Source organism: Rhipicephalus microplus, chromosome 4 (assembly GCF_043290135.1).
Source record: "Rhipicephalus microplus isolate Deutch F79 chromosome 4, USDA_Rmic, whole genome shotgun sequence".
Classification (NCBI taxonomy): domain Eukaryota; kingdom Metazoa; phylum Arthropoda; class Arachnida; order Ixodida; family Ixodidae; genus Rhipicephalus; species Rhipicephalus microplus.
The window spans coordinates 79,290,911-79,315,965 of NC_134703.1; the positions used below are offsets into that span (position 1 = coordinate 79,290,911).

The 25,055-nt window shown below is 50.5% G+C and overlaps 1 protein-coding gene and 1 long non-coding RNA gene across 5 annotated transcripts in view; one reads left to right on the forward strand and one right to left on the reverse strand.

Annotated features, from left to right (window-relative positions):
* LOC119172148 (uncharacterized) overlaps nt 1-25,055 on the reverse strand; it is a 100,854-nt gene that overhangs the window by 20,926 nt on the left and 54,873 nt on the right. The gene's annotated exons all lie outside the window — the stretch shown is intronic.
* Nucleotides 1-25,055, forward strand: part of Atpalpha (sodium/potassium-transporting ATPase subunit alpha) — a 159,459-nt gene that overhangs the window by 11,682 nt on the left and 122,722 nt on the right. For 3 of the 4 annotated variants that reach the window (XR_012894926.1, XM_075892995.1, XM_075892994.1), the window contains exon 1: nt 10,728-10,793. The exons of the other annotated variant lie outside the window; for it this stretch is intronic. Coding sequence is in view for 2 of the 3 variants with exons in the window: in XM_075892995.1 (XP_075749110.1) it covers nt 10,743-10,793 (51 nt within the window). In the remaining variant the exon portion in view is untranslated. Of the gene's footprint in view, nt 1-10,727; nt 10,794-25,055 lie in introns of those variants that run through there. 4 annotated transcript variants of the gene reach the window in all.

The window sequence follows — 25,055 nt, forward strand, 5'->3', positions numbered from 1 at the left end:
CGTTCAGCGACCATGGGAATGATGGGTATTACACACATTTGCCTAGTCTTCGTACTTGCGGGCGGCGAATTATACTTGCGGCTTCGTTTATTGCTGTGTTTTGGTTTCGTTTTGAAAGAAAGATTCAAGCCTTTTGAACTTCGTAACCGGATTTGGACAGGTAAGTCAAAAAATGTGGTGAAGCGCAAGCGCTGAATATTCGCTCATTTTTGTCTCGTGAGAAAACAGCTTCAAGCCACACGAACACACACGGAACCAAAAGCAGGCCAGAAGTACGAAGCTTAGACAAATGTGTGTACTACCCATCATTCCAGTGCTCTCTGAAGCGCCGTGCGTTGCAGCTCCCATAGACACTAGCGCCAGAGTTCCCTCTTGTGTATATTAAGAAACTGTCGAAAACTGTCTAATGGGCAAGCATAATTTCGTTTATTCATCTGTTGATTGATGGACGGATCTGTCTTAATGTGGCAACTGGCACTACAGCAGTGAGCAGCACGTGAATGAGAGCACTTTTCTAGCTGCATGCACTAAGCGGTTTTCTGCAAGTGCAGGTACTGTTACGTGCACGCGACTAATAGGTACTTACTAATAGGTACTTCCTATCTCCACTGTCAATTATCGAAGGCACATACGCCTTCAACTGAAAATTCCGTACGAAGGTTAGCGACCAATTTGTCCTGTTTGAAACGTTCCCTTCATTTCCTGTCTTGTGTACATGGACAAGCCGCCTCACCTGTCCTCGAAGACCGGCGCGTGACCCTCAATCGGTCTGCGTTGTTTGACGAAGTATTCAACTCCCTTATCTTTGGTCTGCCCCGTGGGAGTGCTGTTCGGTTTTTGGCTGTAGCACACGACGCTCGCTTATCCGTCCTTGCGCCACTTTTATCTTTATATTCTTTAGTGGCGCGCCGTATGGCTTGTGTGTGCGTGTGTGTTCAAGCTTGAATGAACGCGGAAGAACGGAGAGGGAAAAAGCAAACGTCCAGGAGGCTCCTCTTCGGAAGTCCTTTTCGTTGCGGTTCGATGCGGTGCGGACTGGTTCCAGCCGTCCTCGACGAGGACGTCGCTCGGTGAATTCGTTCGCCTGGCCACGCTCCGCTAACGGGACTGTAGCTCGAATGTTTGCCGGTACGTAGATAAAAACATAGGTAACACGTGCACTGGAGCACACCCCGCTGTACAAGCACTGTCCTGCGACAGAACCCCTGCGTTTCCTTTTTTTTTTGTTTTTTTTTAAGAGGGAGATGGAGAGACAGCGAAACAAATTTGCAAACTTCTTGGACGATTTTGGGGCTTATAGACTTACCGTGCATGTTTCCGGCTTGAAGTTTATGACTGTGAAAAAAGAACAGTGAAGGATGATGTCCGAGGATGTCCTCAAGCATTTCGTAGTTGGTGCTCTGTCGTGTGCCCCCTTGTTCACCATTTCAAGCGCCCCACTAAAAACGAATGCGTACAGCATGAAGGAAAGGCGGTGGGTAGAAGTAATGGAGGAGGGGGCGACGAAATTCGATCCCTATAGTGGCACACCCTGCCTGCCGTTCTAATGGAAGGAGGAAAAGGAAATCGCATTCATTGCGAGCGACTCGATATCGTTGGCTTCGAACGTTGCGTCGCGGTTTGTGCGATTTCCTGGAATGGTTAAGGGGCACGAAGCCATCATGTGGTCTGGACCTTGGCATTCGTAAGTGGCCTTGACAATGGCATTGAGGCATCGGTCTTTCTTACACTTGGCTAATGGCTGTTCGGACAGTTTCGTGCGTGTATATATACGCCGACGTTATCGGCGCGCTATGGTAATGCTACGCGCAATCGACTTCGATATTGCGGTAGAGTGACCACGCGAGACGCGCTGGTGGCTGGAGCGAGTACAGAGTCTGAAAAGGGCCCCGCTTGATTCGCGTGCACGGACATGGCCGCACGCATTATCTATGTAGCGCCGAGCTGCTTCTTCCTCATAGCCGCGCTGCCTCTGTTTGTTTTGTCTGGACCCGCGAAGGACGGCCTTCGCGGCTACGCGAAACTTGAACTTGGCGCGCGGCGTTTCCGCCATTTTTTTTCTTTATCTTTTGAGTCTTGTCACGTGTTCGGGTCACGCGTATACGCGAGCATCGACAGCACCCGTAACGAAATCCGAGACACCTGTGACGTCCGTTGCGCAGCGCCTGCTACTCTGACAAAACTTCAAACGAGCGTAATGCGAGGACAGTTGCGAGGCGCCCCGCCACGGTGGTCTAGTGGCTAAGGTACTCGGCTGCTGACCCGCAGGTCGCGGGTTCAAATCCCGGCGGCGGCGGCTTCATTTTCGATGAAGGCGAAAATGCTGTAGGCCCGTGTACTCAGATTTGGGTGCACGTTAAAGAACCCCAGGTGGTCGAAATTTCCGGAGCCCTCCACTACGGCGTCTCTCATAATCATATGGTGGTTTTGGGACGTTAAACCCCACGAATCAATCAATCAATCATCGACAGTGGCGAGGCGTCCTGCACTGGGGCACGCGTCCGATGGCTGAGCAAGCAGTGTGGATTGTTTCTTTTTTGAGCGGTATCTACAGCTGCTGGTGACGTGGCCCGGCGACTCATTGGTGACTTGACGCATTTGACACTGTGCGCGTCAGTGTGGAATTCCTGGTGGATCAGTTCGGCTAGGGCGGCGAGTGTTTGAAGTGCGTGTGCGAACGACACTGCGTGTAAGATTCGTTGCGAGTCGAGCGATAGGAGCCCATGGCGACGACGCTTTTTTGCTGTGAAGCCAGTAAAATATTGCCCCTCCTGTATCGTCACTTCCGTAGCCCCTAACCGGTTTACTATATTCTCCGGCGTTTAAAGTTCCAGTGCAACTTACAAGGCGCTGACCGTTTCTGTGACAGACGCGTAAATTCTTTTCAAGAACTAGCCAGAGCCCGACGTCCAACTTTGAAAATCGGCAAACATCTGGCTTACGAGCATTATAGCAGGGGTCATATCAAACATGTTTTCTCAGTCACGTAAATGAAATACGAAACTATCAGCGTGAATACTAAAGAGGCGTTTCCCTTGTGAACGTAGCGCAGAAAAACAAGAGCTGCGGTTGTTCCATCCCATCGTAAGGCCAAGTTCTGGCGTGACGACGTTTTAGGCCAATCGCTGAGGGTGCAGCGACACTTTGGGCCTTTTGGAGCAAGCAGGATGGCAGATTTGACCAGGTGGCTCAATTCGACAATATACAGCAAAGCGGTAGCACTTGCTGTGGGCCGCATTTTCATACAGGTTTCTCATGCTGCACTTGCATTGTACCACCGGCACCGAAAGATCAATATTAAGTAGCAACAGTAAATTGTGACTAAAAGTTTTCATGACCCATTCCAGTTTTTTGGAAGTGAGTGATCAGCTCAGCTGTGAGTACGCGGCGCAGATTGAACGTAGAGAAAAGGGCAGGCCCATTTTTTTTTTCGTGAAAGGTGCAACTGTGGCTGCTTGTGATTACTCGCGGATGATTACAGTTTATCGCTTTTCCCAGGCACAGCTGATGCCTGTCGCAGAACGTGTGGTGATCGACAGCCACGTATAGCCTCGGTCGTTGTCGTCGTCGCCGCATTCAAACCAGGCGCTGTGGGCGCCTATCGTGCTCGCCACGGTTGAGTACGCCCCGTTAGGCGGCCATTGTTCTTCACGGCTGGCGAGGCGACGTCGATGGGAGGGGCGAGGAAGATGGTTTGCGCGGCGTGACCTCGCGGGATTCCTCCAAGGCCGGCGACTGTTTGATAGCCGCGACGCGGGCGTTAAGGCGCTTGCGCCAGCCTCTGTAAAAGTACTGTGCAGTCACGGTTATTGGAGTACAGACACTATCGTTGTATAATACTGCCGGTGAGGCGCGTGCCTTGGCAATCTCGGCGCCAACCGGACGCTCTCGAATGGGACTCGAGTTCGTTGCAACTGCACCGAGTTGATGGGTGCTTTACCTGAACGTTTCGGGCTGACAGTATACGCTGCTTGGGCACTGGTCCGTAAGGGCGCGTTCACGGTCGAGTCGAGGATGGAATACAAACCACTGGTCATAACTACTGAAGTACAAAAGGGCGTGCACCATCGAGGAAGCAAATTAAGGACAATATAAAGGGCGTCACTCGCAATTAACATTATTCTCAAAACATCCGCGACATATGTAACCGTAGCGACCATGCGCGCGCACACAACACCCGATATGCTCGTCAGAAAACACGCGATAAGATTGATGAAAAAATGACAACGAAAAAGCCATTAAACGAAAAAAAGATTCGAAGAAGTCAAATTCACGACCATGCCCGAAACAGATATATCATGAACACACGCATCTCCCTTCTCTATAATGCAGCATGCTTCCATGATTTGACGTTCCAAGGTACCATTAGTCGATCCAAGAACGGATACACTGGAAGAAAACCCAAGCTTGAACTTGCAGGAACCAGAAGGCACAGGCAAATGTGCCGATAGTTTATTTTTGACAGAAAATTCATGCTCCCTAATTCTGTCGTTTGTGCACCGGCCTGTTTGGCCGATATTCATGTATACCGTACAGCAAATAAGCGAGATCTCGTGCACCACGCCAACCGAGCAGGCGACATACGGCCTTACGTGCCACGTCCTACACGAGGAGGGGGTTGGTGCAGTAGAAATTCGCGGGCACAGACTAGCCAACTTGCGGGGCGTCAACAACACCAAAAGGGTATACCTTGTACCGTTTAGCCATATTTTTCTTAAGGTTGTGAGCAGTCTTGTGCACGTATGGCATAGCAATGAACCTTTTATTGTTTTTTTTTCATCAGCTGCCTCTTTCTTCTCGATCCCTTAAGCTTTTGAAGGACGCTTTCTGACACTGCAACAATAGAGCCAGGGTAGCCAGCTGAGTGCAGCCGTGTGACCTGGTCACTGAAACTTTCCTGCTTTCTATGCGGGCACGATTTCACCAAAGTTGCTTCCATGCACAAGGACACAACAGTCCGTTGAGTGGTTTAAAAACCGATGAATTATGTGGTAGAAGTGCATTGCGTGAGCGCGGACAACAATCCCAGCATATGTGCGTCTCTGAGAAAGTAAGACTCGGGTCTAACGCAAGACTAACTGTATACTTCATGACTTGTATCTAAGTCCGTTTCTTACGAGTTTCAGCAACATCCTTGTATTCACCTCGTAGTTATGTCGCAGACACGAGGCCATATGCAGTGAGAGTGAACTAGTTTTTTTTTTAGTTGAATGTAAAATGTAATCCTGTAAGTTATAGCTAGGTAGCCACTGGTACACTTAGACGTAGCATAATCGGCCCGATTATATTGCGACTGTTGTAGCCTTCATTTCCGTAGAGCTTCCGGTACTTAAACTCTCTAGCTTCTCGTTTAACTTCGAAGTGGTGTTTTCTAATGTTCCCTGGTGCAGTTGTAAGCGGTAAGTACCTTTTTGTTTGGGACAAGTAGAAAGGCTGCATTCCGTATGCTGTGGAATTATGGAACAACGGATGTTCCGTTTGAGCTTATCCTCGCAGAATATCGGCCCGCCAGCAAGGTGAGGTCCGCGAATTCGCTTGGATCCTTGATATGCGTTCGTGTTGGATAAGCCCGATTCGCATGTTGCCTAAAAAACAAAAAAAACTTATGTCTGTCTGGTACGTCCTTGTGATGACCCATAGAACACTCGGGGTGCTGCGTTTATGGCTACACGAACCATGTTTGTAGAGTATAATTGTTTCAGAGCACTCAAACATCGTGTTAACTTCATTTCATCTATTCGCCCTGCCGCTGGATACCGTGACTCGGCGGTCTATCGGGCCAAGCGATAACCAAGTATTATCGCCTTTGACCGGTGCAGTTTAGGGATCGGCGAAAGCTTGGTGCACAATGCGGACTGCTAAATATGAAAGCTCTTCAGCTTATGAGGACGTCGTGCTTGCATTTACTTCCGAACACAACTCTCGCGGACAGTTTGTCAGCACAAGCGTTCTCCCCCCCCCCCCCCCCCCTTTTTTTTCTTAGTTCATTCCAGACTGGTTAGCTGTGGCTTAGCGTCGGTTAGTAGCGGTCGTACTGATCTGCAAGTCAAAAGAAGGGCGGCAATCGACGCCGACGTCATTAAGTTGCGTGACGGACATTAGTGCGTCATGTTGAGGCCGACCAGGAAGTGCGACGTTGTGCACACTGCCAACGGACGCGCGGTGCGTGCCGGGATGGGCTAGCCCGGGCTTCGCTGCAAGCAACTTGTGCAATGGTTCTGACGACCGCGCGGTTGCAGATGTCGACGCCACCGTCGGAATGGTTTTTTTCCGCCTGCGAGGGCGCGAGAAAAGGACCGCAGGCATGCCCCGGACTTCCATGCCCCCGACGCACCCTGGCGACCCTCCTTTCTCTCGGAGCCGCCCCGTAATGAGCGCGCGAGGAGGCAGGCCGTACCTCGGCACGACCTGTGTTGTTGGTGGTTTGGCGGGAACAGGCAGCAGCAGCAGCAGCAGAAGCGGGTGACGCGCGCGCACGGCAAGCACTTAGGTTTCTTGCGGAAGCCATTGGCAACGTCTCCTCGCAACGTCCAGCCATCGTCGCTGCCCATGCCGCCAGCTGGACCCGAAGGGTTTGTTGATTTGCGGCAGGTGACGACGGAAATGCGACGCGTCCTCGGCTGTCTGTTTCACTCCTGATCGTACTACGCCCTCCTTGCGACAGGCGTGCCGCAGCCGCGAAGTCTCGGTGCGTTACGAAACTACCGCGCTCGTCGTGCTGCTCGTCTGAAGGGCGTAGTGCAAAAAAAAAAAAAAAAAAGCAGGAAGAAGCAGTGACATATTTTCCCCTCTGCAACTGAGAGGCTCGAGGCATGAATTATTTTGCACTCTATTTTCGACTGCACACGGCACCTCTTTGCGCAAGGTGACTTCTTTCATTAAGACAGCGATAAAGAGTTGGTGTACTTTGTGGATACCTTCTAATCTGCATTTTTCGGGACGCCACGACGCATGCGTCCCTCCCCTAGCGGAAATGTCGTGAAACTCCTAACGAATTCAGAGACTTTTGTTGTTGTGGCCCCTCGCAGAACACTACCAAAGTGACAGAAGACACAAGAAAATGTCAAAAGGAGGATTCGTGCGCTTGAAGCGAATTTTCTCGCAACACACCCCGAACGGTCCGAGCTAGGGGTGTTCCGCGCAGGTTACAACTTTCCTGGAAAGCCCGTGTGACGGAGATGGGAGCAGTTGCGCTCGTGGTGCCACCTGCTGGCGCTCGGTGGAAACGGTTCTTTGGCATTGGTAGCGGCGTTAGTTTAATAGACATGTACGGATGGGGCAGGTTGGCGAAAAAAACCACGAGTGGTAAGTACGATACATCAAACCCCAGTACGAGAACACGCAGGGGTACAAACGCCTTACACACCGTCTTCTCGTGTCTGTGTTGTTTATTGAAGTATCGTGAATCACCGATTCGCCCAATCGGCCATTTTGTCTGGTATTTTCGTTCGATTTATTTCGAGGTTGCGTCTACTTCCGCGAGGTCTCGCGCGACTCGGCCCCGCACGCCACTGCCAATACGCGCTGTTGACCGTGTTTCCCGGTAGAACTTGGTCTCGCTTCGGTTGTTTCGAGTATTCCCTTTTTTGTTTGCGATAATTTGAATTCGGTCATTTCTAAAGACATTGAAGTCATTTTACAGCTAAACTTTCCCTTGGTTTCGTGTTTTATGGCCTTCATTTGCGATGCCTGGTAATGATTTATCCGTTAATCGCTGGTCGCTGTTGTCCTCAGCGTATTGGCTCCGCTTATCGGAAAAAATCGACTGCGCGTCTAAAAATTGTGTTGTTAATGGCGGACTCGGCGAATGCTGCTTCGACGGACTGATCGAATGACCGTGGCCGTAGTGCCGCGCTTGTTTTTTGGGATCGCCGTGCCTCGCGCATGGCCCAGAGTGTCCGTGACACCATTCGGTTGCCGAATGCGTCCAGGGAAGTCTGTTTCACGTTTAATTGCACGCTCTGATGAAAAACGGCGCGCGCACGTGTGTGCGATAGCTTCTATCGCGCATTGATTGATATGTGGGCTTTAACGTCCCAAAACCACCATTTGATTATGAGAGACGCACCACGCATTACTGGACGCCTCGCGCGTATGGCGAGAAATCGGTCTGTCGTTATCCTTCGTTCGTTTCGTAATACGCCGAACGCAATTATCAATGAAGTTATAAAGGACACACCTGACAATGATGACAGACGTTCTTTCTATGGTGACTGTCCGTGGCTGCTGTAGCACGTTTCGCCTTGTAAACTGATCGCCGATAATCGATGTGTTGTCATATGCATGGCACGGAACAAGACGCACCTGCGAAGCGTAATGGAGGTTGTAGCTCTTTGGATAAACGATGGTTATAGAGCGAGAACAAAACGACGACACAGAGACAAGAAGGACACAAAAGACGCGTCCTTCTTGTCTCCGTGTCGTCGTTTTGTTCTCGCGCTATAACTATCGTCATGCCATACCAGCTAGCCCAAGCTGCCACACTTCTTTGGATAAAGCCATGTGAATTCGTTGCACAAGGGGTTAGTGCGTGCAGTGTCGTAAGCCGCCGTGGCTGCTAGTTAAATATGGAGTCGCGCTGCCGGACTCGACCGAAGTGACAGTTTCGACTCCAGCCGTGGCTTCCGCACTTCGAAGAGCCGAAAAGGGTTAAGAAAAAAAAAAAGAAATGAATGAACAAGCTCGCTTACCTCAATTTTCTGGTACACGTTAGAGAACTCCCGTATGGTGAAGCTTAATATTGTGTCGCCCTCTTGACTAGACCGTGTTTCGGGTGGGTAGGTGAAACTCGCCAAGTTTTCATTTTAGGAGGCGGTGCGTGGTTATAAGATTTACGGCACGCCTAAGACCTGCGTGTAGCCTTCATCCCTTCTCGCTTCAGCGTCGCCTGTAAATTTCCCGGTAATTTCGTGTACACTGCATCGCTACAGGTACAGACCTGTCTCGTTTTTTTTTTTTTTTTTCCATTCCATTGCGCGAGGCATTCATTGCCGGCCTCCGACGGTATGCGATTACCGGCGACGTGCACCTGGTTTTGTGCAACCAGTGCGCGTGCTCTCCCCTGCTCTTACACCGTGCTCCTGCTCATCCTCCTTGCAGTGCATCAGCAGTTTCGTTATAAATTGCCGATGATGAGGCGCCCGTTCTGTGCCGGACCAGTCGAGATAACGCGGCATTTCAGTGCGTGAGAGGGTTTCGCGATGATCGAGAAAGCTACGCGTGCTGTTCCCGATGCCCCGGGGCTGTGGGAGAGGTTCCTGCCTGGCAGCCGGCGACTGCGGCTAGGCTACGCACGCACATCCACCTGTGCGTGGAGTGTAGCTAGCACATGTATGTATGCGCGTCTCCGTAGGCCTGCCCCGGGAGCCAAGTGCAGAACTAGTTTCCTCTTCCTGCATGTACTGACTGCTCGCCTTTACGGAACCTCCTCGTGGTTCGTTCGTTCGTCTTCAGAACTCTGTTTTCTTGGAAAGTGGTGCAGCTGGCTCTTCTCCGGGAATTGATAAGCTTTATTTATTTAACCCTTCCTTTCTGATGGTGTTGCTCTTATGGTATTTCAGTAAAAAAAAGTGGGAAAGGAAGATAGAGGCACTAGGCGTCGCAACTGTCTCACCTCTTGTTAAGACACGCGAGAGACATCACGAAAGCAAGGACACGAAAGAAAGAAAGAAAAAAAGAGGAGAGGAAAATTACTACGTACGTATGAGAGGAAAATTACTACGTATCAGTTATAACAATGATACACGCAATGGGACTTCGTACAAGGCAAGCGCGTAAACAAATGTGATTGACATAGACCTTGGAACTACTGCATTTACGAATAAGGTCAAACGATAACCATTAAGTAACAATAAACGATGCAAATGTGAGAAAAACAAAGTGCGTTCGTGCGCAAACACATGCTAGTGTATGTACTTCTGGATGCTTAATGCCGAAATCGGAGCAATTTCGGCACAGTTTTGCTATTGACATAATCAGCGCTGTGCCCGCTTTTTTTTTCCTTCTCTTTTTTGCACCCGACACTGCCACGGCATGCAACCCAACTATCTTGCTTAGGGACACCCGATGTGGGTATGAGCCGGTATGGGTATTAATAGGTATGAGCCGTACTCCATACCCTGGCCCTCTGAATGGTCACAAAGTGCAGCTTGCGCTGCAGTGGCACGAAAACTAGCGCTGCCAGTCTAATGACCAAATTAAAGCTGGAATTCGTGTCGCATTACTACGGATTACATGTCAGTTTTTAAGCTTAACGAGTATTCGGAGAAAAGGAACATTGTTTCATAAAGCCGCATTGCCAAGGACATGACAAATCCCAAACTTCTGTTTTTGCCTATGATGCAAAGTGAAGGACGAAGTCCGCGCGCCATTGTAACCCTGTGCGGCCTTTCTGACCACCGCTCGGCGAACGTCCTGTGTTGTGCTTGTGTAAACAGCGTTGTTTTAGAACGAAGGCTCTGCGCGGACAATGGTCACTTCGCGCCCGTCCGGCTGCGACGGGCCGTCCGGTCCTCGCACGCGTCGTGGTCGTCGCCGGTAAAGGAGCCTCCGAACACCGTCGCCGATCTGTCGTGGTCGTAATTCCGACAGTGGCGTCGGCGGCACACCTTTCAGGTGTCCTGTTCGATCTGTGCGCCGTGCTGTTTCGCGAGGAGGGCCCGAGAGACGACGTTGGTTTCGATGGCGCGTGCTTGCGACTGACTCGTCAATGGATCGGCTGACAACATAGGCTCAGTCGTCGAATGGCGCCCCTCAAGGACAACAGCTCTGCGGTTAAGGGAAAGAAAAAGCAGGTACGATCTCGTTTGTTCGCGAATTTATACTACGTCTTAGCGCGTGTGAGGTAGTCGTAAAACACGTTCGGCACTCCAGGTTAAACGTCGTTGTTATTATTGAATAGTCTTAGAGTACACTTGGCATAGCACAATTTTCATGAGTGGCGCTCTCTTACTTACGCGGCCATCAATTTCGCGATCGTTCCGTATCAGATTACGGGGAAGGAAACCATCGAAATGCCGCAATCTTATCGTTCAAGTTCACAAAATTGCGGGGCAAACTCATTGTGCAGTTTCTACAGATAAGATTTTGTGCGAGGAGTGATGATTAGCCAACAAGGGGGATTTTTACCTTAAGACATAGATTTTCTAATTTCATATATTGCGGTACGTGTGGCCGGTGCTACAGCTGGAATTTTTCTGTTATCCAACTACTTCTACATGACTTATCGCTAACTTTAAACGTGGACTAGAACTCGCGCGCGCATACAGAATAGATAGATAGATAGACAGATAGATAGATAGATAGATAGATAGATAGATAGATAGATAGATAGATAGATAGATAGATAGATAGAGATATAGATAGATAGATAGATAGATAGATAGATAGATAGATAGATAGATAGATAGATAGATAGATAGATAGATCACGTGAGGTACTGGATTTTACTAGCTTTATACGAGCTCTTAACCCGGTTATCAAGCTTCCGGCCAAGATCCCTATGACGCGTGCACGTTCCACGAACGTGATCGTGCAGCACTTCTCACCTGGCGTTTTTATTTGCTTCCTTATCTGCGAATTCCAAGTCCTGAGACGCGTGAAGGCGTTCGCTCGTCTCGTCCGGAGCGCGACGATAAGCAGCGCTTGTATAGATAAAAAAGGCTTGGGTTTCTCCCAGACATCTGAGTGGCCGACGCCCCCCATTCAAAGCTGCTGCTAACGAAGAAGAACCCCTTTTGATCCTTTTCACGGTAATATGAACGAGCTCCGGCGGGGCCGAAATGGCGCTTATCTGTCTCGTATGATATCCACCGAACGTTTTAACCAGACGATGTGCACATTGTGCGCATATTAACCTGTAGATAAGGTCGCGCTGGTTAGGAATCGAGACAACGCGTAAAATGTATTGTAACACTCGTTTGTTGACACATTCCTTTCCCGCAGTGTACGCGCACATGTTCATTGATTCATTGATATGTGGGGCTTAACGTCCCAAAACCACTCTATGATTATGAGAGACGCCGTAGTGGAGGGCTCCGGAAATTTAGACCACCTGGGGTTCTTTAACGTGCACCCAAATCTGAGCACACGGGCCTACAGCGCACATGTTCAGGGTAACGCCTTATTTGCTTGTTTGCACGCTTTATACAGTCCCGCAGTGCGTACTGGCCGGCACAAATGACTTGCCTGAACAAACATCAACTGTTTAGTTGGTTTCCTAGATGTCTCTGCTGAGCACATGCGGAGAGAAATTCGTGCGACAACCGTCGCCTCCCATAGTTCCGGAAGCGACCGCAGCGCCAAGCTTCCCCCCCTGGAGGTATTTATGTGAAGCTCTCTCTCTCTCTACGACGCGTACGCCGTCTCGGCTTGCGACTTCGTTCGGTGACGCTTGGGAGCAGAAGTGAGCCGGGTTCGCGCGTTTGTGACGCTTGCGAGCCGGGTCTGAGGGTGCTGTCCTCAGCGACGCGTAGCCAGCCGTTATGCAGATCACCGTGTCGGCCCCTGGACCGGTTTATGCTCTTCGCTTCGCTTTTGTTGTTTTTAGCGCGTTGTGCGCTCCCGGGCGCGACGCTCTCCGGCCGACATTCGTGCCGGTGAACGAACCGGCGTTGAACGAGGAGCTTCGCGCCCATCCTGACGGTGTCATTGCGCAACGCGTTCGGTTCGTCATGTGGCGTAGGTCGCAGAGCTTGAAGCGCGTTATCGACGCTACGTCTCCCGTTTCTGAGAGAGGCGCGCGTGGTTGACGCAGATCGCGTTACCAAGTGCGGCCGCAAGGAATTACTCGAGTTCATTCGTTCCGATTTGTTTAGAGGAGCGGGAACAGAGGCCGAAGGCCTTGCATAACTAAACGCCAAACGTTACAGTGATGCTGTTACGCTGAACGTTACGTCATACCGCATTACCGGCAGATCTTCTGGTATTGTGCACAAATGCAAATATTGGCCTAGTCTTGTTGAACGGTGTGAAATGAAGCGTCAAAAAGGTGTAAAAATGTTCGTGCATATTCGATGAGCGCCCGATCTTGGTGTAGTCGTGCACAAACTGATTCTTCAGCGCTGCGAGTGGACGCTCAGATCCGGTGCTCAACCAGTAGGCTGCGCGGTAGTAAGACGTCGTCGGAATGCAGATAATGTTACTTCATACGTTGCCGCGATGGTTGCGAGCAGCGACAACTGTGGAGAACAGATGCGGACCACATTTGATTGGCAAAAACCAACACGCAAGGTCAAACAATACCGGATTATTTTTTTTCACGGGCCTGATTCACCTGCGCAGTGTTTATCTTGCATTTTGGTTCGTTGTACATTACAGTCGTGCTCACACGTTCGGTCAGTACGCAGGTATAGTCGCGGGTTCGACTGCTGTCCGCATCCGATTTCAGTTGAAGCTGGCCCAGTGTTATCGAGATTTCTGCGAGGTTTGAAGAACCGTTGGGTAGAATCAGTAACCCGCTTGTCAGTTGCCGCTTGGGCATGTGAATCCCCCTCTGCCGCGATAGTTCCCTTGTTTATGTCCGAGTGCGAACACGCTTATCAGCTGCGCTGCATAACCTTGTTTCTCGTGTTCACATTGTTGTACTGCAGGGTCGGTGGTTTTTGCTGCGCGAGGGTTTCTCTCTCACCCTCACTCGCGCAATTACGGGGCCGTTGACGCTGTTGTTAACGTTGTCTGCACTGTGCGCAATGTCTGGGCGCCCGTGCTCGTCGCGGGCAGTCTCGCCGAAGATAAATCAAGCAGACCAGTTTCGCCTTTCATGGCTTGCATGTTTGCATGTTTCGTTGAATGCTTTCGCACTTGTCTCGTGGCGCTTGTCTAACACGCGATGCCTTCAGTGCTGCTGCAGTCGTAGCCAATTTTTGCTTTGATCTGTTCGCTTGTACCGAAGATTCTTTCGATTCTCGCAAAATAAGTGTTGAAGCGAGCCGGCTTCCCGATTCGTCGATAGAAACTTGCGTTCTGCTCGTAGAAAGGTATTTTTTCACGGAACATTATACAATGTCCTGACTCAAAAACAGCTTCATAAACTAACGCCCTGACATTACCAACAAGATAACCAGCGTGGCGACGCGTCGTTTCTCAAAACTGTAGATCTCGTATGTTTTTTGTCATGCACTTCGAGTTCATCAACACTCGCCATAGACACACAAGTCTCTCGAGTTCAATTTCGTCGCTTTTGTTTTTGTCTTGGGTTTCGCAGCTTAAAGGAGCACTGGCATCAAATTTCAAAATCGAGATGTGCCCATCGTTCGATCACTTGGTATGCATAGGTCTTCTTGGCCGAATTCGAATTGCGTCCGTCGCGTCGGAGTTATTTTATTTCGATGTCAAACAGCCTAAAAAACCTAAGGGAAAAATTTCGAAAAATAGACTACCCTGCGACATAGACACTAGTACTGCGTGTGCGGTGTGATGCATTCCACACATACCATCCTGAGTGACGATACGCTAGTAACGATGACGTCGACGATCTCTGAGTGTGTTTGGAGCCGACTCCCGGTCATGCTCTCACTAGTGGCTCTCCTTGCTGTGTTGAAGCGTGCGATTCATCGTGTCGCATCGACGGATTTGCGTTGTGCCCTCTGCGTGTGAGTACGATCACTCAGAGATGCAATAAGTGCAAGAGTGTCGGGGAACCGCTGCGTAGCGAGAACCTGCTCGTCGAGGCGCGGAAAATAGCGTAAAGTACGTGGCGTTTCATGTCTTTCCAAGCCACGAACCTCAACGCAGCCAGTGGGTTTACTTCGTACGCGCCGTTGGATAGAGGGAATGGACGCCCGTGAAGAACAGCTGCATTTGCTCCCTTCACTATGTGGCGAGCTGCTACAGGGTAGGGTGCACGTAAAAGAACCCCAGGTGGTCGAAATTTCCGGAGCCCTCCACTACGGCGTCTCTCATAATCATATGGTGGTTTTGGGACGTTAAACCCCACATATCAATCAATCAATGCTACAGGGTAAATCCTGTGTTGGCGAACCAGTTGGGTTTCACTGGCAGTACGAGGCCGGGCCTATTCCTACCGTGTGTCCTGCTGCAGCTGAAAGCAGCGATTCACTCGGCAAATGTCCGCGACATGAGGTGCGTAGTTGGTGTTCTTGAGCTCCGACAGGACGGCCGGCACTGATAAATGCATTGCATTAAACGCGGAGCTTGTCAGGCAAGGATCGTCGCGAATCGCGGCGATACCCGATTTCAGGTCGCTGTCATCACGTGCGCTCCCAGCAGACGAAACGCCAGAGTGACGTCACCATTTTTGTGAAAGCGTCATCAGCTGTGCAGCAGCCTCGACTTGGCCGTGAGGTAGCGCTGCCAGCACTGCAATTTGGCGGGCTTTCTAGCCATTTTGAACCGCGTTCGATAGCGAATATATTATTCAACATTACAGATGCTCATTCGTCACTCAGATGCGTTTTAGGTCGCGAGTCGCTAGGAATCGATAGCTACTCGTTGGCGCAAAAATCTTGCCATGAGTACATTTGATGTCAGTGCTGCTTTAAGATAAGTAGCTTGATAAATTTTTTCGACTGTTATGTTTGATATCTTATTTTGTTTCTTGAATACGTTGTGCCTTCACTCCTCTCAATTTGCACACTCCCATCACAGCTGCATGGTGCTCACATCTTTGCTTCAGTATAATGTGTGCACTTTGTGGCTGACTCTGTTTTCTGGAGCTACCACAATCAATCTTCATTGCTGCTACAGAGGAGCCAGTTAATCGCTGTAGTTGGAAGGCCTGAGGCTAAAAGAGAAAAAAAGTTCGGTCACGTTCGACGTGCATAAATGGTGAGGCAGGATGAGGCTGTGCTCCTGTATGCCATGGCCTTGGGCGGCTAATTAACAATCCCTAGTTTCGTGGAACGCGTTCGGGTCTTTTACCGGGGCAAGCAGGTCTTCGAAAATTTCCTACAGGGCCGTTTAGAGACTCGCATCGCTTCGTAGTATGAACGCCGCAATACGGGAGCTGTCGTGGAGAACGTATTTGTTACGAAATGTCAATTTTGTAGGGGGCGGAGCTCCTAAAGCCGTGGGTTTGTCCTTCCACTGTGACTGGTTCGTGGCCGTCTAGTTTATGGATGACTCAGCAGGAGGTGCTAGTGAGTGATAGATGGACAGACAGACAGACAGACGGACGGATGGCCCCGCCGCGGTGGTCTAGTGGCTAAGGTACTCGGCTGCTGACCCGCAGGGCGCGGGTTCGAATCCCGGCTGCGGTGGCTGCATTTCCGATGGAGGCGGAAATGTTGTAGGCCCGTGTGCTCAGATTTGGGTGCACGTTAAAGAACCCCAGGTGGTCTAAATTTCCGGAGCCCTCCACTACGGCGTCTCTCATATACATATAGTGGTTTTGGGACGTTAAACCCCACATATCAATCAATCAGACGGACGGATGGACGGATTCACGGTGTCGGAAGCGACTTCTATAAATATGTAACATTTATAGTGAAAGACTCGGTAGTACCGCGTTAGCCATTCATTTTTTTTTTAACTCCGTTCAGAAAAACAAAACAAAAATGAACTGGTTAGAAGCATAATCAGCCACTCATCGAACGCCAGCATTGCTTTCTTTTTTCTTTTTTGTTCCCGAGTTCGTTGAGACGCCTATAACGTGTGTCTCTGCTTCGCATCCTGTCTAATCTTAGTCGTCAAATGACGACTGAAGTTCCCTGTACAATTTAAAATTCGTGAAGCGAACGCTCTTGGTGAAACATGTAATTCATTTTCGTAGCCAACGTTCCGACGCGAGCACGTCGTGACATGTTTCACCTCACGCGTCCTCTTATGAAACCCAATTGACCGTCTGCCGCTTAAGAATATTGTATTGGTGGTGGGGTGGGAGGTCAGAGGAGCGCGTACCGATTGCTTTCGCATCAATTTTCTGCTAAGAACATAATTAACTCTACGTGCGTGAGCTTTTACTTGTTTATCTCCGCAGTCTCGCTTATCTAACAGGTCGAGTTGAGGCTGGGCGTGGCTTATTTATCGCTTGACTTGACTTGGCTTTGCTCAGCTCCCCTCCAGGTCGGAATTTATAGTAGGTAATGTTAGGTAGGGCGACTGCATCCGTAACGCCCGTCGGACGACCGAGCATCTCTCGAAGACCTCTGCTTCCTTCCCCCTTGTGCTCTCTGGCGCCTATGCGGGCTGATATAGCGTGTGAGGAAAGCGTACCTCTCCGGCGGGAATGGGGTAGGTTTTATCATTAATTCTCCAGCTCCCCTTCGTTCGCAGTACGCGCGTGCAAATATCGACGTCGGCAAAACCCACGGATGGTTTTTACAGGCATAGTTCTGAGAAACCTTTGCATGCTTGCTCCTTGCCACATGGCAGAACATTTTCTTCTAAGCTTTCGTACGCACTCAAACTGGAAAGCTCCGTGACATGAGGCCATTGCGTGGGTCATGCAGCTTTTTTTTTTTCAGAATAATGAATATTAACGAGTTGCAGGAGGACGCGACGTTGGGTCCCACTACTTCTGTGGAAGCTGCAATTACGTGTTAAAGAAGTGGCCGCCAACCTATCTCTCGCTCCCGTATAAATAGGTTTATCTATAAATCTCATCAACGCGATGTACTATACCATAGTGCAACGTGCAACAGGAGCGGTCGGACTCGTTCTTCTCGTAGTATTCTTGTGATTGGTCACATTTGGATGGGGATGTTAGTCTTTTACATACAGACCAGCATCGCAGCTTTTGTGGTGTGTGCTTGCTTCAGTGATGAGCCGTGTCGTGTAGTTTTACTGTATGCTTAGAAATCGAATGTACTGCCGCTGTGATAGCTGGCGCGAACATCCCAGAAAAGCACATTCTTTAGCAAACGCAGGCTGAAAGGATCGGACATTGAAGTCTTCATTTGGAGAACACAAAAAGAAGAGGCACGCCTGCTCGTCAGCAGAAACTTCAGGGGTGCTTGAAATCCCCTTCAAGCTAGGCGTGACGCCATGAGCAGTTCCTCCTTGAGTGGAGCGAGCGGATCAAGTGAGCGCTGGATATGTTCTGACGCGTAACCCAGCGCAAATGAACTGGTAAGAATGCTGGTAAGCACGGCACGACGGGAACGATGTCCTGCGTACTATAAAAAACGCCAGGCCTGCGTGGTAGGCGCGGCACAGTCACAGCGAAAGCTGGAAGAGCAGCCTTTCAGAGCCTGTTAAAAACACTCATTGGGTAACTACTGCAAGCACACTTGCTTAGTGCTCACTAGGGCATTAATAATAAGCTTTTCGGTTGTAGGCTGGCATTCGCTATGCTATTTTTCGTCATTCTTCTGAGAAGCGTGGTATCGGCTAAACATTTGCAAGGGAATTTTGTGCCAATTGTCCATGCAGTGGGTGACGACGAGTAGGATTTAAGGCTGAAGTGGGTATGTGCCACAGTTCATAATGAAACAGGAACAAGATTTTGTAATGGGTTGGAACATTGGAGGGCCCACTCGTTACGCTATTCGCATTGTGCGACGACTGGTTTTTTTCTTTCGCCTTTGTAAAACGCTTCATAAGTCGTATTAACGCGGTTGCTTTCCCGGCATCAAGCCTGCCTAAGGTAAGTTTGACAAGTTACAAGCACTGGCGTAACTCATTGGTAGAATATTGGGCTGGTACCGAGCGTACTCGGGTTCGAGCCCCACTGTGTCATTGTTTCAAGGTTTTTTTTTTCTAATTTCGCGCGATTTGGTTACGGACACCAGCGGCAGTGGCGGACATGCAACTGCGCGTGACCCGAAAAGTGATCTGATAACAGCTTTCGCTGTAAAAAGCATGCTTAAGACGGCAAGGTATACGAGAGTTCTTCAGAACCTATGTGGTGGTTTGACGTGGTTTATTAGTTTTCACGTTGATTTACCGCTGTCAGTCAAACGAACGTCGGACGCTCATCGATGCCCCGTGGTCATCGCGTAAATTCATCATGCTGAGCTGTCCTCGATGGACCAACGCCGGCTACCCCCCTCTGGCGACAGTATACACATAAGGGTGTTGTGTACTATGTGCGCGGGATGTAGCGCGCCAGGTTGCGGTGCAGTATATATGGCGCGCACTGTTTGCGCTGGCACGTCTGCAGTCGCTGAGGCCTGGCTCGAGCCAGTTTGATCCGGTCGGCTCGTTCGCGAGCAGGATAAGCAAGCACGGCACGCTGAGGGGTCCACGTGCGGCAGTGCGGGTGTTTTGAAAGCGTGTGCATCCCCCCCCCCCCCTTTTTCCCCGAGGATGCGGTATCCTGTGGGGGCGCATGCGCGCAGTATTGACAGCATGGGGCAAAAAAGGAGGAAATACATTGATACAAGAGGAATCGTTAGCAACCACACATGTTAAGTTCTAAGGCGTTAGGGACACTAATGATGAGCAAAAGGTAAAATCGCTGTCGGTTTGCATAGTATATATAAAGCAAGCAGCCCAGGTAATACGACACCCTCCTTTTTTTTTTCATCTCGTTCTTTCAGTGGAGCTTGTTATACAAGCTGTGAATACTTAATACTGTTCTTACTTTATGGGCACGTGGATATTCCCGCCCCCGCCGCGGTGGTCTAGTGGCTAAGGTACTCGGCTGCTGACCTGCAGGTCGCGGGATCGAATCCCGGCCGAGTCGCGCCGCATTTTCGATAGAGGCGTCTGCATTGGAAGTAACTGATATCCAATCAATCAATCATTCAGTCACTCGTTTGTTCGATTAATAGATTTCGGGAATAACCGGTACATGTGGTATACGGATTGGATATATTAGTGGGACGATTGAAATAACGTGGTGTTTGGCGTCAAAAATTTTGTATGCGACAGTACAGGTTCCATCAGATCGTTCCATCAGATTGTCGAATCGTATCCAAAAGGCTCGTGCAAGTATGCGCGCTGTTTTTGTTTGTTTTTTTCTAGTACTGAAGTTCGCTGCCTTGACAAGCATATACGACTCGCGGATCGTGCCAATCCCGGACAAGCGCTAGACGTCGGGTGAAATTCGCAGGCGAAGAGCCTGTCGGTGCTCTCGACAGTTTTCGCTTTCTTAACGGTACTGAAGCACCGTGGCGAACGACAGAGGAGCTAGAAGCAAAACTACTGGCGAGTGTCTACTTCGAAGTACTTTTCTGCAGTGTCTTCTTTTGTAGCGCGGTCATGTATGTCACGCGTTGCCCGCAACTAGGCAACCGCCCCCCCCCCCCCCCCCGTCTGGTGCCTGCGCGCACTACCAACAATGTTTGGCCCGATAAATGTCGATTCATCATCTCCTCGAATGAGCAGTTTGCGTCGGAGGTCAGTCTCCCTCTCTAATCTCTCAACGCGTCTGCCCCTCTTCGTCGCAAACCTGTCGTACAGCGCGCGTCATGCGTTATACCTGCGTGGTGCCCCTGTACCTGTATCATTCCCCCCGATCGCTGTTGCCATCGCGAGCGTAAACTTCCGCACCAGGCGAGCACGCGGTGGCCGCGGTTCGGTGACCTTTGACGTCCGCTTCGTCGCGTACCTAATCTATATCACCGTTAAGCTCTGTCGCGTCTGCTGGGACACCAGTCCTTTCGTCCGAACGGGAGCTCGGCACTTCCGCTATAGGCGGCATTGCGTCCAAACTTGCCCAAGGTGAACGTGATTTTGTTTCCGCCCATTTCCTCCCGTTTTTCTTAAAGCGCGATTGCACGCTCCAGTGACTACCGCACTTGCACTGGCAGCCGCGTCCTTCGTCGCTGCCCCCTGTAGTGGGTCCCGTATATATATGTTTCCTGTCGTCGCACCAGCACACTGTTTTGCGGCCCCGCAGTGCGTTTTGTGTGCTTGCTGCTGTTGTCACTGGTCGTCTCAATGGGTGTCGCGCATTTTGGAAGTGGTTCCGTTTCTCGCAGAAGTTGCTCGCGGCGATGCAAGATTGCATTCTTTTTTTCTCGCCTGCGCGTAATTGCTTCTCGGAGGCGCGCTTTCAGTACGCGGCGCCTACTCGACTTTAAACTTCGTTCTGGGGGCCGATCAGACCCTTCGGCTGTCTTCTCATGGTCCTTTTCTTTTTCTCAGTAACGTGTTTTCATAACGAAAGTGTTACGCTCTGTTTGGAGCTACGTCAAATTAGTATTCCGTTGGCTATGTCAGTCATGTATAGAGGCGCGCTCTTACATTTGGCAGTCGCTCTCATCGTTCCAATTCAAAACCATCTCTTTTTCGCACGGATGTCCTGCAACGTGCCATGTCACACCACCTTGATTACGCTGAATAATTACTGAGGTTTCATGCGCCAGAAGTCTGGCATGATTGTGAGGCGCGTCTCAGTAGAGGACGTCAGCAGGTTCGACTGTCTGGTCTTCTTTAGCGTGCACTTACATGGGCTAGTGCGTGGGCTAGCCTCCACCGAAACGCAACCTCTTGCGTGACCTTAGGGTCAGCAGCCAAGCACTGTAACCAATGCAACCACGTCGGACGCCTTGCCTTTGCTCCCATCCTCTTTGCTATTGTGTGAAGACCGCACATTTTTCCCGATTGGCGAAGAACGGTTAAGCGTGGTGGAATATACTTTACAGGATACATGAAATGCGCCAAAACATTGCGTGTGTTCCTGAGACTGACGGCTTCTTCTTTTGTTTTTTACGTCCCGAAGCCACGATATGATTATGAGAGACGTTGTAGCGGAAGGCTCCGGGCATTTCGCACCCCGGGGTCGTTGAAACGTGCCTAAATCAAAACACGCGGACCACGAGCATTTCGTCCCCATGGAAAATGCAGCCGCCGCGGCTAGGATTCGATGCCATGGCGTTCGGGTCAGCAGTTAAGCACCACATCAACTATAGTTGCTGTCTATAGACAAGCGCGGATCGGCGGTCAAGCCCTGTCGTAACACGAAACCAGACACCGAGCCGATCCCAGTCGTCTCGTGGAGACGGTAGATATAGCGCGAGAACAGAACGACAAAGGGACAAGGAGGAGACGAGCGCTAGTCGTGTCATACCAGCTATCCCAAACCGTCACGCTTCAGTCTCGTGGAGCTTCTTGCGTGGGCGCTGTCGGCGCACGCGTCCGGCGACGCACAACTGAGTACGCGAAGTGGCCGCATCCTTTTCCGCGTTACACACGCGGGAGGAAAGCCGTGTACACCTCGCCGTCGCGATTGCTCGGCCGCGCTCAACTGTGCCCCGTACACGTCGAGAGGGGAGCAACCTTGTCGATGTCGAAAGGTCTATCAATGAGGAAGTCGGCTTCTCTCCTCGACGCGGGCAGCAACCGCCCATTTTCGGAGCCCTTTGCCCGTCGGCACCGTGTGTGTGTACGCATTCGGAGAAGTGTTGGATTGCCGGCGATTGTCTGTTCTTGGCAGCGCGTGGGCGACCGTCGTTTGTTGTCTTGTATTGCGGCGTCGCCCCGTTCCTGGCGACGTGCTTACGCCTTTGCTGTGGTGCTCGACCGGGCCTACTCGACGTTTACTACACCCCTCTAATCGCCGAGTGGCTGTTGCTGACAGCGAGGTCGAGCGTTCTGTAACCGGTCCCGGAGATAGTTTGAAAAGGCGGCTGCATTCAACGATCCCGGTGCAAGTTGGCCAGCATATAATGTCGAGGCCAGTTCGTAAATCCTCCACCGTAAAGCGCGTAGAAGCCGGGCGTATAGGTCGACGCTTGATGAGTCAAGTGGGATTTTCGTAGCAACAAATGCGCGATTCGTGCAGGTACTGGGATGATGGTTACTTGAATGACAAATAACGAAGCCGATCTTGTTCCGGAGTTGAATGCACCTCGTCCGCTCCTGCTCTGACATCTTTCCTCGACGTTCGAATCGTTTCGCTTCGACTTGGCTGAGGTGCACTGTTTGCCTGTATATCTATAGATTAGTGTGTATGCATGCGTGTACCTATGTATTCCCTGCTCCAAACCCAAATGGGTGGCAGCCATGGTATATATATATATATATATATATATATATATATATATATATATATATATATATATATATATATATATATATATATATATATATATATATATGGCGCGAAAAGTGTATACGCCTCTTGGATGCAAGCATATCACTTACTGTTCGCTTAGCTCGCTCCTGCATTGTTTTTCTTCCCAGCAAGACTGATATCTAATCGCTTCCTGTGGCGAGTCTGTGTGTGTGTGTGTTTGTGAATGCGCGCGTGTCGCCGTGGCGCGTCTCTTATTTGCGCGTCCCCCAGATTGCGACGCCTGTGCGCGCGAGTCTGGCTATCTCTCTTGCCGCTGAAACTTGTAAGAAAACATCAGAAGCACTGCTTCCGGCCTGGCTTGTTTGTGTGTTTATTTGCGCGTAGCACGAGTACCACGCGTTCGAGTGTTCACTGACTGGCCCCGCTAGACAAGTAAGCATGTCTTTATCGCCGTAGCCTGCCCCCCTGTTGACCGGAAGCTTGTAGACACTTGTCCGCGCGAAGCCAACCGCCCCTCCTCTCGAAGGTCCTCCTGCTTGTCCAATGTTCGCTGACGTTGATCGCAGTTTTAGGGGCGAAGCTCCTTAGGGCGTGGGCTGTGCGTCCCCTGTAGCCTGTATGTAGCCACCTCTAGTTTAGTTCTTGCAGTGTTCACTAGATGGGGGTACCGTCCCCTGTATGTAGCCACCTCTCGTTTAGTTCTTGTAGTGTTTACTAGATGGTGGTACTTGTAGCTGATGGTGAAAAGATGCAAGATGTTATAAACTAGAAAGCGGTACTTGTAGTTGATGAAAGACGCGAGATCTTATAAAATAGGAATGATGTCACATATGGCGCGTGTCATTGGTTGAAGGCAATCGTTCGATTTAGTGCGGCGACGTACGCTAGGGGGAGCGATGTAATAAAATCGAGTGGGCAAAATGTACAGAGGATTCATGGTTTACCAGGTTTACCTCCGGAGCTTCGCCCACTCATCATCATTCACTTCGTGGATATGGCGGAATTTTTTTTTTCTGCTGCCGCTACCACCGCGCAAGGGCAGGGGCCGGCATCTTTCGCGGTTGCGGTCACTCTTGCTGATCGGCTGGGAGGAGGCACTCACCAGTGACGAGCTGACCCACCAGCTTTGGGCCTTCCGGCAAGCTGAAGGATGCCGCCCGGGTCCAAGGACTTCGAGCTGTCCTTCGAGGCCCCGCCATCATAACGACGGAGAGTGGGAAAGGACAGGGGTTCGTCCCCTCCTCCCCTACCTTGTCTGGTGAAAGCTGCCGGACTTTAAATGCAGTTTATTCATTTATTCATTCTCTTTACCGAGTTCCTAAACTGCAAGTGAGGGTTTTGCCTTGTCTACGAGGCAGTTCCGGCGCATCTCGCCATATCACACATGGTCTGTGCGAATTCGATTCTTACCATCGCAAGTTTCGTAAGCAGACCTCGACCTAGCGTAGGTCTTGTCTTGTATACGTAAGACAGCTCAAAAGAACTGCGTGCTTCTATCTGAAGCGTAGCCGGTGCGCTTCTTAAAACTGCATTGCTGGGAAAGTGCAGTACATTGTCGTTAACGGTGACGGGAACGATACGTTGTAGTCTAAATTTTCAAATGGCTTCACACAGATAACACGACAGTGAAGAAGCACTTCGGGGTGACCGTGACGTGGTTGTGGCGTGATGTCAGCCTCCCTTTGATTGCGAACTTTAAGGGAACAATATTCCGAACAGTAAGCTTTTCCAAGCTTAGATCGCTTCATAGATGTGTCTCGACGCGCTTCCAGTTTGCTCCACTACCCTGAATGTGGAGTGCACGGAGATGTTTGCTGGCATGACGTGCAGCTGCAACGCCTCTTTTTGCAGCCACTGCTGACCCCCCCCCCCCCCGTTCCTCCTTCTTCCTCCCACCTTGACGCTACGGCGTTGTACCCTCCCGAAGTTTCTATTTGAAGGTTGCTCTCCCACCGCCCAACTCCCCGCGGCCCGCTTAAATTAGGCGGCTGAGCAAGCTGCCACGATCAACCCAACATGCATTGGGCTTGTTCGCGTCGCTTCCACTTTGTGTTCGTAGTCTCGAAACCAAGCTTGGGTCGGCTGTGAATGACTGCTCCTCGCGACGCTTGAAGAGGTGACGACGGCGGCGCCACCTTTCAGAGCGTTAAAGGTTCACTCACGCCTGCCGTGTTCGCGCGCCCACATCCGT